The following is a 16,416-nucleotide window of genomic DNA, read 5'->3' as shown; positions in this document are numbered from 1 at the left end:
TCTGATGACACATTGATTTTCCTTTACTAATACATTTTAACCAAGATTTTTACTTAAAATATATTTCAAATTAAGCTTTGGTTGTATCTGTTAGACTTACATGTTGCATGTTTCACAGAGGGTGACTGCAAAGTTAAGAGTAAGTAATATTTTACCTCATATATTATTGAAGTTTGACAGGTCATTGCTTTTCCATTATAGCTTTAATTTTAAATTAAGAATATATTTTAGGCTGGGCGTGGTGGCTCAGGCCTGTAATCCCAGCACTTTGGGAGGCTGAGACGGGAGGATCACTTGAGCCTAGGAGTTTGAGACCAGCCTGGGCAACATAGCAGGACCCCATGTTTACCAAAAAATAAAAAATTAGCCAGACATGGTGGTATGTACCTATAGTCCCAGCTTCTCAGGAGGCTGAGGTGGGAGAATTGCTTGAGCTGGGGAGGTCAAGGCTGCAGTGAGCTGTGATTGCATTACTGCACTCCACTCCAGCCTCAGCAACAGAGGAAGACCCTGTCTCAAAAAAAAAAAAACCAAAAAAGGAATATATTTTGTATAACATTATTAGTAGACTACTTATCTCTTTTTAAAATTAATGAACTTATTTTTTAGAGGAGGAGGAGGGCAGTAGTACAGCAGAATTGAGCAGAAAGTACAGAGTTCCTATATACCTAACCCCTGTCCCCAAACGGATACATTCTCTTCTACTGTCAACATCCCACACCACAGTGGCACATATGTTACCTGCATAGACACATCGTTATCATCCAGAGTTACATTAGAGTTCACTGTTGATGTTGTACATTCTATGGGTTTTGACAAATGTATAACTGATTTTTCTAAAATCCTGTCTGAAAAATCTTCCTTTCATTGGAGAATTTAATCTATTTTTCAATTCATGCAATTACTTATTGAGGCTTAAATTTGGTCTTTCTTTATGCTTCTGTTTATCCTACCTAGTCTCCCCCTTTTTCTTTTTTTCTCACCTTTTATTACATTGACCAGTTTTTGTTTATTTTATCCTTTTTCTCTATTACAGTATGAGCATGCTTCTATACACAGACACACATATATACACACGTCTACCTATAGGACATCATTATTGTCTTGCATAGTGAGTGTTCATATGGACTTTATCCACATATTTATTTATTTTTTGCTCTTTACTTATTTCTACACCTCTCACAAGATTTTTCTGCCAAGAATACCCTTTACAAATTTTCCTTTGTAAAGGAAAATTACAAAGGGGTCTGTTGGTAGTGACCAGTTTTTGTTTGTCTGAAAATTATTTTGCCTTCATTCTTTGGATATCTTTACTGGTTTTAGAATTTTGGGTTGGTAGTTACTTGAAGAGATGATTTTTATTGTCTTCTGATTTACATTATTACTATTGACAAGGTAGCTGATAGCCTTTAGAGAAACAATCCTGAATGCAGCATAAGCAGTATTTGGAGATGAGATAACTAAGAGTGTTTCAAAAACAGATGAACAAGATCAGTCTACAGGTTCATGAAGGCCAGCAAATTCCAGGGGATATGAATAAAAAGAAACACTCATTGAGGTTGGGTGTGGTGGCTCACACCTGTAATCCTGCCACTTTAGGAGGCCAAGGTGGGTGGATCGCTTGAGCTCAGGAGTTGAAGACCAGCCTTGACAACATGGCAAAAACCCATCTCTACTAAAAATGCAAAAATTAGCCAGGCATGGGCCTGTACTCCCAGCTACTTGAGGGGCTGAGGTGGGAGGATCGCTTGAGCCTGGGAGGCCAAGGCTGCAGTGAGCCATGTGCGTGCCATTGCACTCCAGCCTGGGTGACAGAGCGAGATCTCTGTCTCAAAAAACAAAACAACAAAACAAAACAAAGCTCATCTATACAGATCATAGTGAAATTTCAGAAAATTAAGGCAAAGAGAAAAAAATTCTTAAGCAGCCAGAGGGAAAAAAGACATATTGAAATAACAGTTTAGAAAAGACAGGCAAACACCACCCAAAAGAAAGCTATATTAAATCAGACATAGTAAAATTTAAGACAAAAAAAATTATTAGAAATGAAGTGGTTGTTATAAAAGGTTGAAATCACTAGGAAGCTATAATAATTCTAAATTTATATAAATATAACATGGCCTCAAGATAAATAAAAAACTAATAATAATAGGCAGATCCACAAATCATAGTGGGAGATTTAAACACATTTCTTAGAAATAGAACATGTAGATAAAAATAAAGCATTACAAAACAAAACACACAGTGCATGCAAAATTAATGGGATTGGCAAACTTGAACCAATGGACATATATAGAATACCTCCCAACATCTGCAGAATACATGTTCTTTTAAAAATATTGACTATAAAAAAATTGGTTATAAAGCAAGCCTCGGCAAATTTCACAGGATTGAAAGTTTATGTAAGAGTGGTATTCTTTCTCCCTTAGTCATTGGTAGAACTCCAGGATGAAAATGATTGAAACCATTATATATGTTCCCTGACCACAATGCAATTAGCTAGAAATCTATAACTAAAAGGTAGTGGAAAAGTGCCAATGGAAATGAGAGAAAATTCTGAAATGAAAGATTTCAAAATATTTTGAAATGAATGTTAGTGAAAGTGCTACATAACAAAATTGGTAAAATGTATCTGAAAGAGTATCTAGAGAGAAAATTATAGCTTTAGTTATGTATGTAAGAAAAGAAGAAAAACTAAAACTTTAGAAACTAATCATCTATTTCAATAAGTTAGAAAGAAAATGAGCAAGAGAATTAACCAAAGAAGGAAGAGGGAAAAGATAGCAGAAATTAATATAGGAAACACACATACAATACAGAGAATAAATTAGTTTTTTAAAAATAGCGTTAAAATTTTTGTAGGGGAGAAAACCTGATACAATTGATATGATTGATTTTTAAAAACCACAGCTATCCCCAGGAATGAAAAAAGGAATATTACTACTGTGTCTAGATATTTAAAGGAAACAACACATTATAAATTGCTTAAATTTGAAATCTTTGTGAAATTGACAAATTTAAAGAAAAATACAGTGGAACCAAAACTGACAGTAGAAGAAACAAAATCCACGTAGTTCTGTAACTATTAAATAAAGTGAATCTGTAATTTAAACATTTATTCAGAGAAAAACTGCAGGTCCAAATAACCGCATCTAAGAATTCTATCAGCCATTTAAGGATGAAATAGTGCCAGTCTTTTACAAAGTTTTTTGAAGAACAGAAAAGGTAGATATGCTTCCCACTTATTTTCTGAGGCCAACATAATCTTGATGTCAAAACTCAACAAAGATTGTACAAGAATGACAGTTACAGGCAAATCTCACTTGTGAAAATAAATCCACAAATCTTAAAATAGTAACACAAACACAACATATAATATATAAAAATGCTAATTTATGAAGACCAAGTTGGGTTTATGTTGGATGTGCAAGGTTGGTTATAGATCAGAAAAATATATATAACTTTTCACATAAATAGAAAAATCATATGACTATCTTAATAGATATGAAAAATTTTAAAAAATTAGATAAAATTCAACATTAATCTGTGACTAAAACTCTTAGCAAACAAGCAGAAGATACTTCCTTAATCTGCAGTTTGCATTCCTTTTTACTTTTGCTTGAGTATCTCCATGCTGTACTCTTGGGTCATCATGCCTCTGTTTTTTTTTTTTTTTTTTTTTGAGACGGAGTTTCACTCTTGTTGCCCAGGCTGGAGTACAATGGCACGACCTTGGCTCACTGTAACCTCCGCCTCCTGGGTTCAAGTGATTCTCCTGCCTCAGCCTCCCGAGTAGCTGGGACTACAGCCATGCGCCACTATGCCTGGCTAATTTTGTATTTTTAGTAGAGATGGGGTTTCTCCATGTTGGTCAGGCTGGTCTTGAACTCCCGACCTCAGGTGATCTGCCCACCTCAGCCTCCCAAAGTGCTTGGATTACAAGCGTGAGCCAACGTGCCAGGCCCATCATGCTTCTTAATACCCGATTTCTTCTTCCTGGCCTCCTGCTGTTGCTTCTTTTTAATTTAGTTCAGATATTACCTTTTCCGTGACTTTTACTAGTTTCCTGCAGATAGAATGTATTTTTTTTCTTTGCTCTGTGTATTCATAGCTGTATTATAAAAAGTAATTATCTTAAAATCAGCTGATGAGCAACCTTGATCCCATTTAAATCTAGCCTTTTTTAAAGACTAGGATATGGCATTTTGGGAAAACCATTATTCTGTTCACTGACCCCCAAAGATTCACATCCTTTCCACATGCAGAGTACATTCACCCTATCTCAACATCCCCATTACAGTGTCAGCACAAAGTCTGACATCACATCTAAATCCCATAAGCTCAAAGTTCCAATTCTCATTAAATAAATGAGATATGAGTGAGACTTGGGGTATAATCCACCCTGAGACACAGTTTTTCTTCATCTGTGAAACTGAAACTCGAGAAGCAAGTTACCTCCTCCCACAGTACGATGGAGGAACCAGGTATCTGATGACAGTTTAGAGACATTTCTGTTCAAAACAAAAAGCAGTGGAAGGAAATTCCTGCAGAATTTCAAAATCCATTCAAACTCCATTTGGATTCAAGGTCTGGGAATAATCTTTTATGATGATCTTCTGTGCTTCTGCCTTTTGGGCACAGGGTTCTGTCCTCTAGGTTATCCTTTCTTTTTGATGAAGTTTAGCCTGCTAACAATCTGTTTAAACTTTTTAGAAATTATGCTTTTTTTGGGGGGGAGACAGAGTCTCACTCTGGGTTCAAGTGATTCTCCTGCCTCAGCCTCCCAAATAGCTGGGGTTTACAGGTGCCCACCACCATGCCAGGCTAATTTTTGTATTTTTAATAGAAACAGGGTTTCACCATGCTGGTCAGGCTGGTCTCGAACTCCTGACCTCAAGCAGTTCACCCGCCTTGGCCTCCCAAAGTGCTGGGATTACAGGCGTGAGCCACTGCGTCCAGCCTTTAGAAATTATGCTTCTTAAAATTCTAGCCTCTGTCCCCTGCCCAATTCCAAAGCCACTTCCATGTTTTTAGGTATTTATTAAAGGCGCATTCTACTTCCAGGTTAGAAGATCTGCAGTAATTTCTTATGGCTGCTGTAACAAATCACACAAACCTAGCTTTAACCAACACAAATATTACCTTACCGTTTTGGCGGTCACGGACCTGAAATGGGTTTCATTTGGGCTAAAATCAAATTGTTAACAGGGCTATGTTACTTCTAGAGACTCTAGAAGAGAATCCATTTCCTTGCCTTTTCCAGCTTCTAGAAGCTGCCCACATTTTTTGGTTTATGATCCCCTTCCGTCTTCATAGCCAGCAGCGGCCAGTCAAGTGTCTCACCTGTCACATTACTCTGATTCTGACACTGCCTCCCCTTCCCTCTGGGCACACATGGGTAATGCAGAATAACTCCCTGTTTTACTGTCAGCTGATAAGCAACCTTAATTTCACCTGCTACCCTTAATTTTCCTTTTCTTTATAACCTAATATATTGACATGTCTCAAGGATTAGGATATGGAAGTCTTTGGCCATTATTTTGCATATCACAGTAGTACTTGGTATGTAAGTCATTGTATTAGTTTGCTTTCACGCTGCTGATAAAGACATACCCGAGACTGGGCAAGTTACAAAAGAAAGAGGTTTAATGGACTTAACAGTTCCGCGTGGTTGGGGAGGCCTCACAATCATTGCAGAAGGTGAAAGGCACATCTCACATGGTGGCAGACAAGAGAAGAGTGCTTGTGTAGGGGAACTCCCCCAACCCCCTATTTTTTTTGAGACGGAGTTTTGCTCTTGTGCCCAGGCTGGAGTACAGTGTCAAGATCTCGGCTCACCGCAACATCCGCCTCCTGGGTTCAAGCAATTCTCCTTCCTTAGCCTCCTGAGTAGCTGGGATTACAGGTGCCTGCCACCACGCCTGGCTAATTTTTTGTATTTTTAGTAGAGACGAGGTTTCACCATGTTGGGCAGGTTGGTCTGGATCTCCTGACCTCAGGTGATCCACCCTCCTCGGCTTCCCAAAGTGCTGGGATTACGGGCATGAGCCACCAAGCCCAGCTGGAACCTCCCCTTTTTAAAGCCATCAGATCTTGTGAGACTTACTCACTATCATGAGAACAGCATGGGAAAGACCTGCCCCCATGATTCAGTTACCTCCCACCAGGTCCCTCCCACAACACGTGGGAATTCAAGATGAGATTTGGGTGGGGACACAGCCAAACCATATCAGCCATTATACTTATACTAAGTATAAGTAATTGCACTTCAATTTCTATTACATTGTGAACATTTGGACTCTTCAAAGGAAGACTAGTTTCATCCCTCCCACAATCACCTATTTTTTTTCCCTAGTGATAACATTTTTTAATTGAGGTTAAATTTATGTAACATACGAATAACCATTTAAAGATGTACAGTTCAGTGGCTTTTAGTCCATTCACAGTGTTATGTACCATCACTTCTCTCTGGTTTCAAAACTGTTTCCTTAACCCAGAGGAACACTGTGCACATTAAGTAATCACTCCCTAGCCCTTTCTCTTCTCACCTCCAGTAGCAAATAATCGGTTTTCTTTCTCTGTGTATTTGCTTCTTCTGAATGTTGTATATAAAATGACTCACACCTTATATGACCTTTTGTGTCTGGCTTTTACTTAGTATAAGTTTTCAGGATATATTCATGTTGTAGCATGTATCAGTACTTCATTCTTTTTATGGCTGAACAATATTTCATTGTGTGATTATGCACAATTTGTTTATCCATTCATTCATTGATGGACATTTAGGTTGTTTCCACCCTTTGGTTATTATAAATAGTTCTGCTATAAACACCTGTCTACAAGTTTCTGTGTGGGCTTGTTTTGTTTTCTTTATCTGTCTAGTACTGAGTATTATGGTAATTCTGTATCTTAACTTGTTCAAGAACTGCTTATTTTCCAGTCTGCACCGTTTTACATTCCCACCAGCATGACAGTTATCCCTATTTTTCTACATCCTTGACAATACTTTTTACTTTCCCATTTTAAAAATCATAACCATCCTAGTGGGTGTAAAGTGATATCTCACGGTAATTTTGATTTGCATTTCCCTAATGACTTAATGTTGTTGAACATCTTTTAATGTGTTTGCTGGTCTTTATATATCTTGTTTGGAGAAATGTCTATTCAAGTCTTTTGCTCATTTTTTCACCAGACTGTTTGTTGTTTTGTTGTTGTGGGAGGTTTTTTTTTTTTTTTTTTTTAATGTGGATACTAAACCCTTAACATATATGATTTGCAGATATTTTCTGCTATTCTGTAAGTTGTCTTTTACTTTTTTGATAATATCCTTTGATGTACAGAAGTTTTTTATTTTTATGGGTACATAGTATTAGGTTGGTGCAAAAGTAATTGTGGTGTTTGCCTACTTTCAATGACAAAAACCGCAATTACTTTTGCACCAACCAATGTACGGGGTACATGATATATTATGATACAGGCATACAATGTGTAATAATCACATCAGGGTAAATGGGGTATCCATGACCTCAAGCATTTATCATTTCTTTGTTATAAACATTCCAATTATACTCTTGGTTATTTTCAATGTACAATATATTTTTGTTGACTGTTGTCATCCTCTTGTGTTACCACATACTAGATCTTATTCATTCTATGTTTTTGCACCCATTAACCAACCCCACCTTTTGCCCCCTTCCCCACTGTCCTTCCCAGCCTCTGGTAACCATCATCCTACTCTCTATCTCCATGAATTCAGTTGTTTTAATTTTTAATGTTTTTAATTTTTATGAAATGTATTTTGTTGATTTTTGTTACTGTTGTTGTTTATGCTTTTGGTGACAAATCTAAGAATTTATTGCCAAATTTATAGTCATGAAGATTTACCCCTGTGTTATCTTCCCTTTGTTTTGTTTTGTTTTGAGACAGGGTCTTGCTCTGTCACCCAGGCTGAAGTGCAGTGGTGCGATCTCAGCTCACTGCAACCTCTGCCTCCCAGGTTTAAGCGATTCTCCTTTCTCAACCTCCCAAGTATCTGGGATTGCAGGTGCCCATCACCACGCCTGGCTAATTTTTGTATTTTTAGTAGACAGAGTTTCACCATGTTGCCCAGGCTGGTTTTGAACTCCTGGCCTCAAGTGATCCACCTGCCTCAGCTTCCGAAGGTGCTGGCATTACAGGCATGAGCCACCATACCCAGCCTCCTGTATTGTCTTCTAATAGTTTTAGTTCCTATATTTAGGTCATTCATTCATTTTTAGTTAATTTTTGTACATAGAGTGAGGTAGGGGTCCTACTTCATTATTTTGCATGTGGTTCCCTAGTTGTCCCAGCATCATTTGTTGAAGAGATTATTCTTTCCTCATTGAGTGGTCTTGGTACTCTTGTCAAAAATCAACTGGCCATAGATTTTTGGGTTTATTTCTGAATTCAGATCTATTTCATAGGTATATATGTGTATTCTTATGGCAGTACCATACTTTTTGAAAGTCTCCAATCTGTGGACGTAGGATATCTTTTCATTTAATTAACTCTTTTTGAACTCCTTAGCAATATTTTGTAGTTTTTAGTAGGCAAGTCTTTCACCTCCTGGGTTAAATTTATTCCTAGGTATTATATTCTTTTGGATGCTATTGTAAATGTAATAGCTTCCTTAATATCCTTTTCAGGTTGTTCATTGCTGGTGTATAGAAGTAACTGATTTTTGTGCATTGCTCTCATACCCTGCAGCTTTGCCAAATTTATTTATTGTTCTAGTGATTTTTTTTCTTGTGCATTTTTTGGGGATTTTCTAAATATAGAGGCATGTCATCTGCAAATATAGATAGTTTTATTTCTTAGCTTACAATTTAGATGCATTTTATTTCTTTTCCTTACCTAACTGCTCTGGTAGGACTTCCAGTGCAATACTGATTAGCAGTCATGAAAGTAGACGTCCTTGTCTTTTTCCTGATATTAGGAGAAAATCTTTCCATTTTCACCATTAACTATGATGTTAGTTTGCCTGGGTTGTTGTTGCCTTTTGTTGTTGTTGTTGTTGTTCTTTTCTTTTCTTGCTCTGTTGCCCAGGCTGGAGTACAGTGGCACAGTCTCAGCTCACTGCAACCTCTGCCTCCCAGGTTGAAGTGATTCTCATGCCTCGGCCTCCTGAGTAGCTGGGACTACAGGCGTGCACCACCACATCTGGCTAATTTTTGTTTAAGTGCCTCTAACAGTCTATTTACCATAGTTTGTGTTCTTTGAGGCTTCATGTTAATTCTCTGCTTAAACAGAATGTCTTTAAGACATTGAATACCAAATTTGTTTGAAATGAATATTCCCTGTTTTTGTTATTTCTACTAACTTTTTAAAATACTGTCACCCCATATTTCTGTTAAAATATTTTAGAACACTTTTAAAATTAAAATTTTCATTTACTCAGACTTAGTGTGGAAGATTATCAGGAGTCAAGTCTTATGTTTGGGGTTTAAATTTGTTAACTTTTAAAATATTATGTGTGCATAATAAAAATAATACATTGTTATGTGTGCATAATAAAATATTTTTATGTTTGTGTAATAAAAATATTAATAATTTAGCTATCATCAGATATGAGTCTATGGGAAGAGATGGATTATATCTTTGCCTTATCTATGAATAAAAGATTTGCTAAGTAATTTAACTGACTGAATTGTTTGAGAGGGCAGGTTCTTTTAAAAGCATCTTACACACATAAAAGTATTGATAATTAAAAGCCACTGATGTGAACATTATCCTAGCTTAGCTCTTTTCATTCTACGTCTAAAATCCTGTTTCTTTAAAGAAGATTGTTCCCAGTTTCTTTTATCTAAATACATAGATTTCTTTAAAAACGTTTTTGATTAATACAAATGGACAACAGAGGTTATCGAAGAAGCTACAATGTGTCAGGTATTAATAATCCCTAATACTTCCTAGTAGGAAGAGGGAGAGAAAATGTAAGAAATGGCTCTTTTGTCATTTGGGGGTTTGCATTCTAATTGACAAGACAAGACCCAGGCAGAGGAACTCTTACTGAGATTTGTGAATCCCAAAATTATATGTATGTAAAATTTTCTGGGGAGAGTATTTATAACTTCCTTCAGATTTTTTTTTTTTTTATGATTGTAAAATGGTAAGAATCACTGCCCTGAAAAGTGAGTAGCCTAACAACACACAACAACAAAATAGCCTTTCTCCTAAATTGCACAGAGTCTAGCCATGTGCATGTGTAGGAGCTTTGCAGTTATACATGATAGCCAAACCTCTTGGTAGGACAAAAATTTCAAGTAACTCAAGTCATGTACTAACTTTGGTTTAAGATATGCCAAATTTTAGCTGTTTTGTAATTCAGTAAAAATCAAAGTACAGAATTTCTATATAGAAAGAAAACAAATTTAAATATCTTTTAAAAATTAGTTATGAGCCCATCCTATGGCCTACTAGTGGACCTTAAACCATACTTTAAGAATATGAATTTATGATACTGTTATATAATAGCAGTATCATAGGCAAACTTCCACCAGTGGCATAAACCTGTAGCCATATCCAGAAGCTTTTTGCTAACATTCCTACATCTTTTCTTTTCTAGATTAGTTGAGATATTATACATTTTAGTTTTCAAACCTCATTTTCTTTAGTATCACATTCCTCCTCCTCCCTCTCTCACTTCATCTACATTCACACTCCAGCATTTAATTCTCTAAATTTACTATAAGTAACTGCTACAGCTATCAACTATTGCTATATTCAGTGTAATAAAATCCAGTAGTTGTGTCACCCTAAGACTGGGTAGAGAGGTTTAATTTAAAATGTTAATTTTTTTGGCTCTTAAGATGTTGCGGGTGGAATACTAACTGAATTTCTTGTTTTTGTTTATTTCCTTTGAATACTCCTTTTTTAGAATTAGTTAATTTAATTAGCATCTAGCTAAAGGGAAATGGCATTTATACTAAATGTTGCTGAGGGACTGAAACCAAACAGATCACACCTGAGTTAGGAGCTTAATGAAATAACCTCAGAACACATAAGTAAATTAACAAACAAGGGCTTGAATATGATAGATAAGAGCTATTCTTTTAAAGTTGGGGTATGGGCCGGTTGTGGTGGCTCACACTTGTAATCCCAGCACTTTGGGAGGCTGAGGTTGGTGGATCGCTTGAAGCCAGGCATTCAAGACCAGCCTGGCCAACATGGCAAAACTCCGTCTCTACTAAAAATGCAAAACTTAGCTAGGCATGGTGGCGTGTGCCTGTAGTCGCAGCTACTCTGGAGGCTGAGGTAGGAGAATCACTTGAATTTGGGAGGTGGAGGTGCAGTGAGCTGAGATCGTGGCCACTGCACTCCAGCCTGGGCAACAGAGCGAGACCCTAATAAGCCTTGTTGTAGTTCTGCATATATTAAACTGATTATTTTTCAAAGTCAGGTAATAATATTTGAAATAATAAGATAACCATGAGGCACTTTCAAGACTTAAAGTCCTGTATCTATTTTTATTAAGATTTTGAAGTAGCTAGGCATGGTGGCGTACACCTGTACTCCCAGCTACTTGGAACCCTGAGGCAGGAGAGTCACCTGAGCCCAGGAGTTCAAATTCAACCTGGACACTAAAGCAAGACCCTATGTCTGTATTTGGAGTATAAGAATTTAGTGCTTTTTTGGGGGTGAGGGAGATTGAGACGGGGTTTTGCTATGTTGCCCAGGCTGGTCTGGAATTCCTGGGCTCCAGTGATCCACCTGCCTCAGCCTCCCAGAGTGCTGGGATTACAGGCGTGAGCCACTGTACCTGGCCAGAATTTAGTACTTTGACTAAAGTTTTAGCATTTTTTTATCTTGCTTATTTACTCCCAACACACTGAAGCAGGGAAAGGAAAAATGTCTTTGTTTTTTTCCTCTTTTTAAAAACTGCCCAAACTGGACTGACTCCCTTTGCAGTGATTTCCCATTACTCTTAGAGTAAAACTGAAATTCTTTACTTTGCCTGCAAATCTATACATAGTATGTCTCCCCAGCTTGCTTCTCCTACTACTCACAACCCTTTTGACTACATCTGATTTACTCCCATTTTTTTCTCTTCTATTTATATGCCAAGACTATTTTCATCTTAGAGTTTTGAACTTTCTATAACTCACGTCTAGAATATACTCCCCAGAGTCCTCTCATGGTTGTCTTTTTGTTATTTAGATGAAGGTCACCTCTCTAACACCCAGTCCAAATTAACATAATGCAATTAGTCATTACCATACCATCCTTTTTTGCCTTCTTCATGACACTTACTGTTACTTAAACTTATTTATTTCATCACCTGGTTTTTTTTATGCTTGCTTACTTCCACTATAGAGTGTATGCTCAAACTAATATGTAAGGAGAAATTGTTTTGTTTTTCACTGTATCCTTAGAATATAAATTCTAGAACATCACTTGATAAATGGTACTCATTAAAACATTGTAGAATTAGTTAACTGTTTCATCTAAAAGTATTAAATATATTCTGAAGAATATCTCAAAGGATTTTTGGCTCATACATTTTGGGCTTAAAGTTGTCCACATTTTAGTATTTCCACTTGATTTTTATATTTTGCTAGTTGTTAATAAACTAAGTATTAATCTCAATATGTAGAATTAAAATTTCATTTTTGACAGGTTGACTTTGGCAGAATATCATGAACAGGAAGAAATTTTCAAACTTAGACTAGGACATCTCAAAAAGGTATGTGAAACATATGCTGCATTTTTAGTTCAATTTGCTACCAGAATTTGTGGGAAGTTGTGTTATAAGTCACTTATTTTAAAAGCCAAAATTTAAGAGAGTAAGATTTCAAATTAAAAATTTCAGATTAAAAAGAGATGCATTAAAGTTACTTTATTTTATTTATTAGTATTTTTATTTTTTGAAACAGTCTCATCACTCAGGCTGGAGTGCAGCGGCACAATCTAAGCTCAGTGCAACCTCCACCTCCCTGGTTCAAGCAATTTTCGTGCTTCAGCCTCCTGAGTAGCTGGGATTACAGGCATGCGCCACCACACCTGGCTAATTTTTGTATTTTTAGTAGAGTGAGGGTTTCGCCATGTTCACCAGGCTGGTCTCAAACTCCTGGCTTCGTGTGATCCACCCGCCTTGGCCTCCCAAGGTGCTGGGATTACAGGCATGAGCTGTCGCGCCCGGCCAAAATTACATTTTTATGTTGAGTATATTAAAATAACATTCCTTTATCTTGTGTCAACTTAAAAATCTTGAGATGGTGATACACCATGTCCCTATAGTGGAGGAATGATTCTTGGACAGACTTCCAAGGTCTTTAGATTATTCTATTTAAGTACTACCTTTTGGTAAAAAATACTTCATTTTAAAGATGAAATCTAAAATTCCATATTGTTTATGTTCATTTCATAATAGCAATTGTAAATAATAGCAAACTTATTTCTTTGGCTTATCTTTTAGTTTGTTGCATGTGTGATGTTTCGATTAGAAGATGTACATAGGAAAAAGCACTTAGTATAAAGGGATAAAACTGAGAAAAAATGTTGCTATGTGTTGTTGTCATAAACTTTTAAATAATGTGTATCTTTCTACTTGTTCGTAAACTCTGAAATTGTAATCAGTTTATTGTTTTTACAGGTCTTAATTTTAGTTCAAATGATTTCAGAGAAGTAGTAATAATAGAGTAGGTTTTTTTCCCTCAAAATTAAGTTACTGACAGACATAAAATTCTTTTTCTTTGACCCAATTTTTTGTGCTTTCTGCTTGTCAGGTTCTTTAAATTTTTTAAATAGGCTGAATTATAGGTAAAATTGAAGGAGTGAACTAATTGGAGATAGTATCTGTGAAGTTGTCTCCATGGGATAGGGTGAGGTAGGATGGAGAAACCCATTCTGGTAGCAGCTACTATTACACTGCATACTAATTTGTTTTGGAAATGTTATTAATATGCTGGGGATTCCTACCATTTATAGGGAATAGAAAATTATTATATATAATTTGCATTAGTATCCTTTAATATGCTATATCTGTCTATGCCAACTGCCCAGAAAGCTTCAACCTAAACTACTTGAACAGTGAATTAAAAAATGATTTATTTTGGTTTTGTTATTTAAGTAGTTCTATTCTGTTCTATTGTAATTATTGACTACTTTTCCTGCGCTTTGAGACTTAGTTGACAACTTCAGTCTATTCTCTATAATAGATGGAGCTATATAACTATCATAATAGTTCTATAATAGTGATAGAACCATATAAAGGAACTATGGAAGCGAAAAGGGAATTTTTAGTACAGGATGAGTCATAAGTATCTGTGTGCCCACTTAAACTGTTTTGATAATGAGTTCGTAAGGGCCTATGCTTTATGTCTCATATAAAGATTTACCAGTTATTTTCTAACCAGCCTGTGGTGATAAAGGAATACCTATTTACTTAGTTATAGTGATTCCAAGGTGTACTTGAGAGTTTTACTGAAGGGTTATTATCTTCACGTGTAATACCAAATTTCAGATTACTCTTTCTAAATGATGACATTTTACATATGCACCTTATTTTATGAAAATCTGTTATAAAATCCGAAATTGTAGAGCAGTTAAATTAGGAATGGGCTATTTGTATTACAAAAAGTACACTTTGAAAAGGCTTCAAAGGAGGGTTTGTTTTTGTCTTTGGTTGGTTGGTTTTAAAGCTTTCCTGGTACTTTGAAAATACTGGTTTCTGTGAAAAACACTTTTATAAAGTAAGGTATACTTAGTGTCCAAATATTATATAGACATTTGTAAAATGTTGTAGAACACTAAACCTTCTAACCTTCGTATTTTCCTCTTTCCCAGTGTTTGACTTCTATATTTTTCGTATTTACTTACTCTTTCCAATAATTATCCCTTCCATAATCTTTTTCCTGCTTTTTTTCCTAGCTTTTATGAAATTTACTGAGCAGTCTTAGATTTCTAACTTTATCTTCTTTTTAACTAATTTACAACATAACTTTTCTTTTCTTTGACCTTCATCATGGAATATTTTGGGGAAATGGATTAACAATAATGCTGAAACATACTCTCATGTCATGAATACCCATGTTTTCTTCTGAGAGACTATTTTGGGTGAGAAGAATGAGTGTATTATAAAGAAAGTGGCCAGTAGTACATACAGGGAACAAAATTAAGCACGTAATGTCACCTTAGAGCATAAATAGCAGTTGCCTGCTTAGAACCGAGTATTAATTTTTGAGTTATACAGTTAAAAAATAATAAGCAATAAGTTACATGTATAAAAATAAGTTATTTGGCATTCTGAAGCACAGTTGGAAAATAGGTCATTCTGTTTTCTAAAAAAGATTAAACAGACTTTTAAAACACAGGACAGGCTTGAGTCAAAAGAAAAGATGTTATCACTTCTGTCTTATCAGCTCCCTATGCTCCTAGGTTTATTAAGCAGACATGAACCCCAACTTGTAAATATACAGCTTCTACCATAGGCTGGATCTGAATATTTGACGCCCCTTGTATCCTGCACAGGAAATATAACCAGTCAGTTTACGGTTTAGATTTGGAGCCTGGCATACTCTTGCATTAGCATGGGTGACTGTCTTGCCCTTTCTCCCTTCAATAAATTCTTAACATTAAGCAGAACTAATTATTAGACTAACTTTCTTAGCACTGAAGGACCAAAGTTCATTGAGGAAGCCCATGGCATATGGACATAGGAGAATAGAAAGACCTGTTTACTTTTTCTTGAAGTGGATAATTTATGACATGCTTTGTGTTTCATAATGATAATCACTATAATTGAAAAGCTAAACTAAAATATGAAAAAGTATATTTACCTTTGAATAAATCATGAAGTTTAGTTCATATTTTATGCTGTTCTTCAGGGTTAGAAAAATAATAAATCCAAAGATAGCCTTACTCTATTATCCAATGTGTGATAGAGTAAGGAATGAGAGTCAGGCAGAAACCTCCAAAAGTAAATACATGGCTAAAATAAATAGGTGTTTCTAGTTACTACCAAAAAGTAAATGTAAACTTACTTATGGACTTATTAGTTTTCTCTTCTGAGATTAGGAAAATCACAGCAGAGCGTCACTTTTTTTCCTCTCAACTGTATCAAGAATTCTTTTATCTAATATTTATTGTTATAGTTGTTCCCAAGTTTAAGCAGTCGTTGCTCACCCATTTATTAAGTGACTTATTGCCATACTCTGCCTGACACAGGCATAATTCAAATTCCCATTTTAACAGAATTACATAATATTACTTTTTATAGACTTTGAAGCTTTCACCATTTTTGAGTGAACATTAATTACACCTTTTTGAAAGCCCAGATCTATATATACTTCCTCTGGAGTAATACCACCAGTAAGTGACAAAGCCAAAACTTGAACCATTCCCACTCCTATTTCAATGACTGTACCCATGTAGTTAATTCCTAGAATTATTTTGTTG

At 35.8% G+C, this 16,416-nt stretch overlaps 1 protein-coding gene across 6 annotated transcripts in view; it reads left to right on the top strand.

Annotated features, from left to right (window-relative positions):
- Nucleotides 1-16,416, top strand: part of TLK1 (tousled like kinase 1) — a 170,824-nt gene that overhangs the window by 119,541 nt on the left and 34,867 nt on the right. For all 6 annotated transcript variants that reach the window (XM_003824277.4, XM_055108749.2, XM_034954478.2 and 3 more), the window contains one exon: nucleotides 12,637-12,703. In XM_003824277.4, coding sequence (XP_003824325.1) covers nucleotides 12,637-12,703 — 67 coding nt within the window. The remainder of the gene's footprint in view (nucleotides 1-12,636; nucleotides 12,704-16,416) is intronic.

This window comes from Pan paniscus, chromosome 13 (assembly GCF_029289425.2).
Source record: "Pan paniscus chromosome 13, NHGRI_mPanPan1-v2.0_pri, whole genome shotgun sequence".
Classification (NCBI taxonomy): Eukaryota; Metazoa; Chordata; class Mammalia; order Primates; family Hominidae; genus Pan; species Pan paniscus.
Note: the sequence above shows the minus strand (reverse complement) of the source record. Positions and strands in the feature narration are given on the sequence as shown.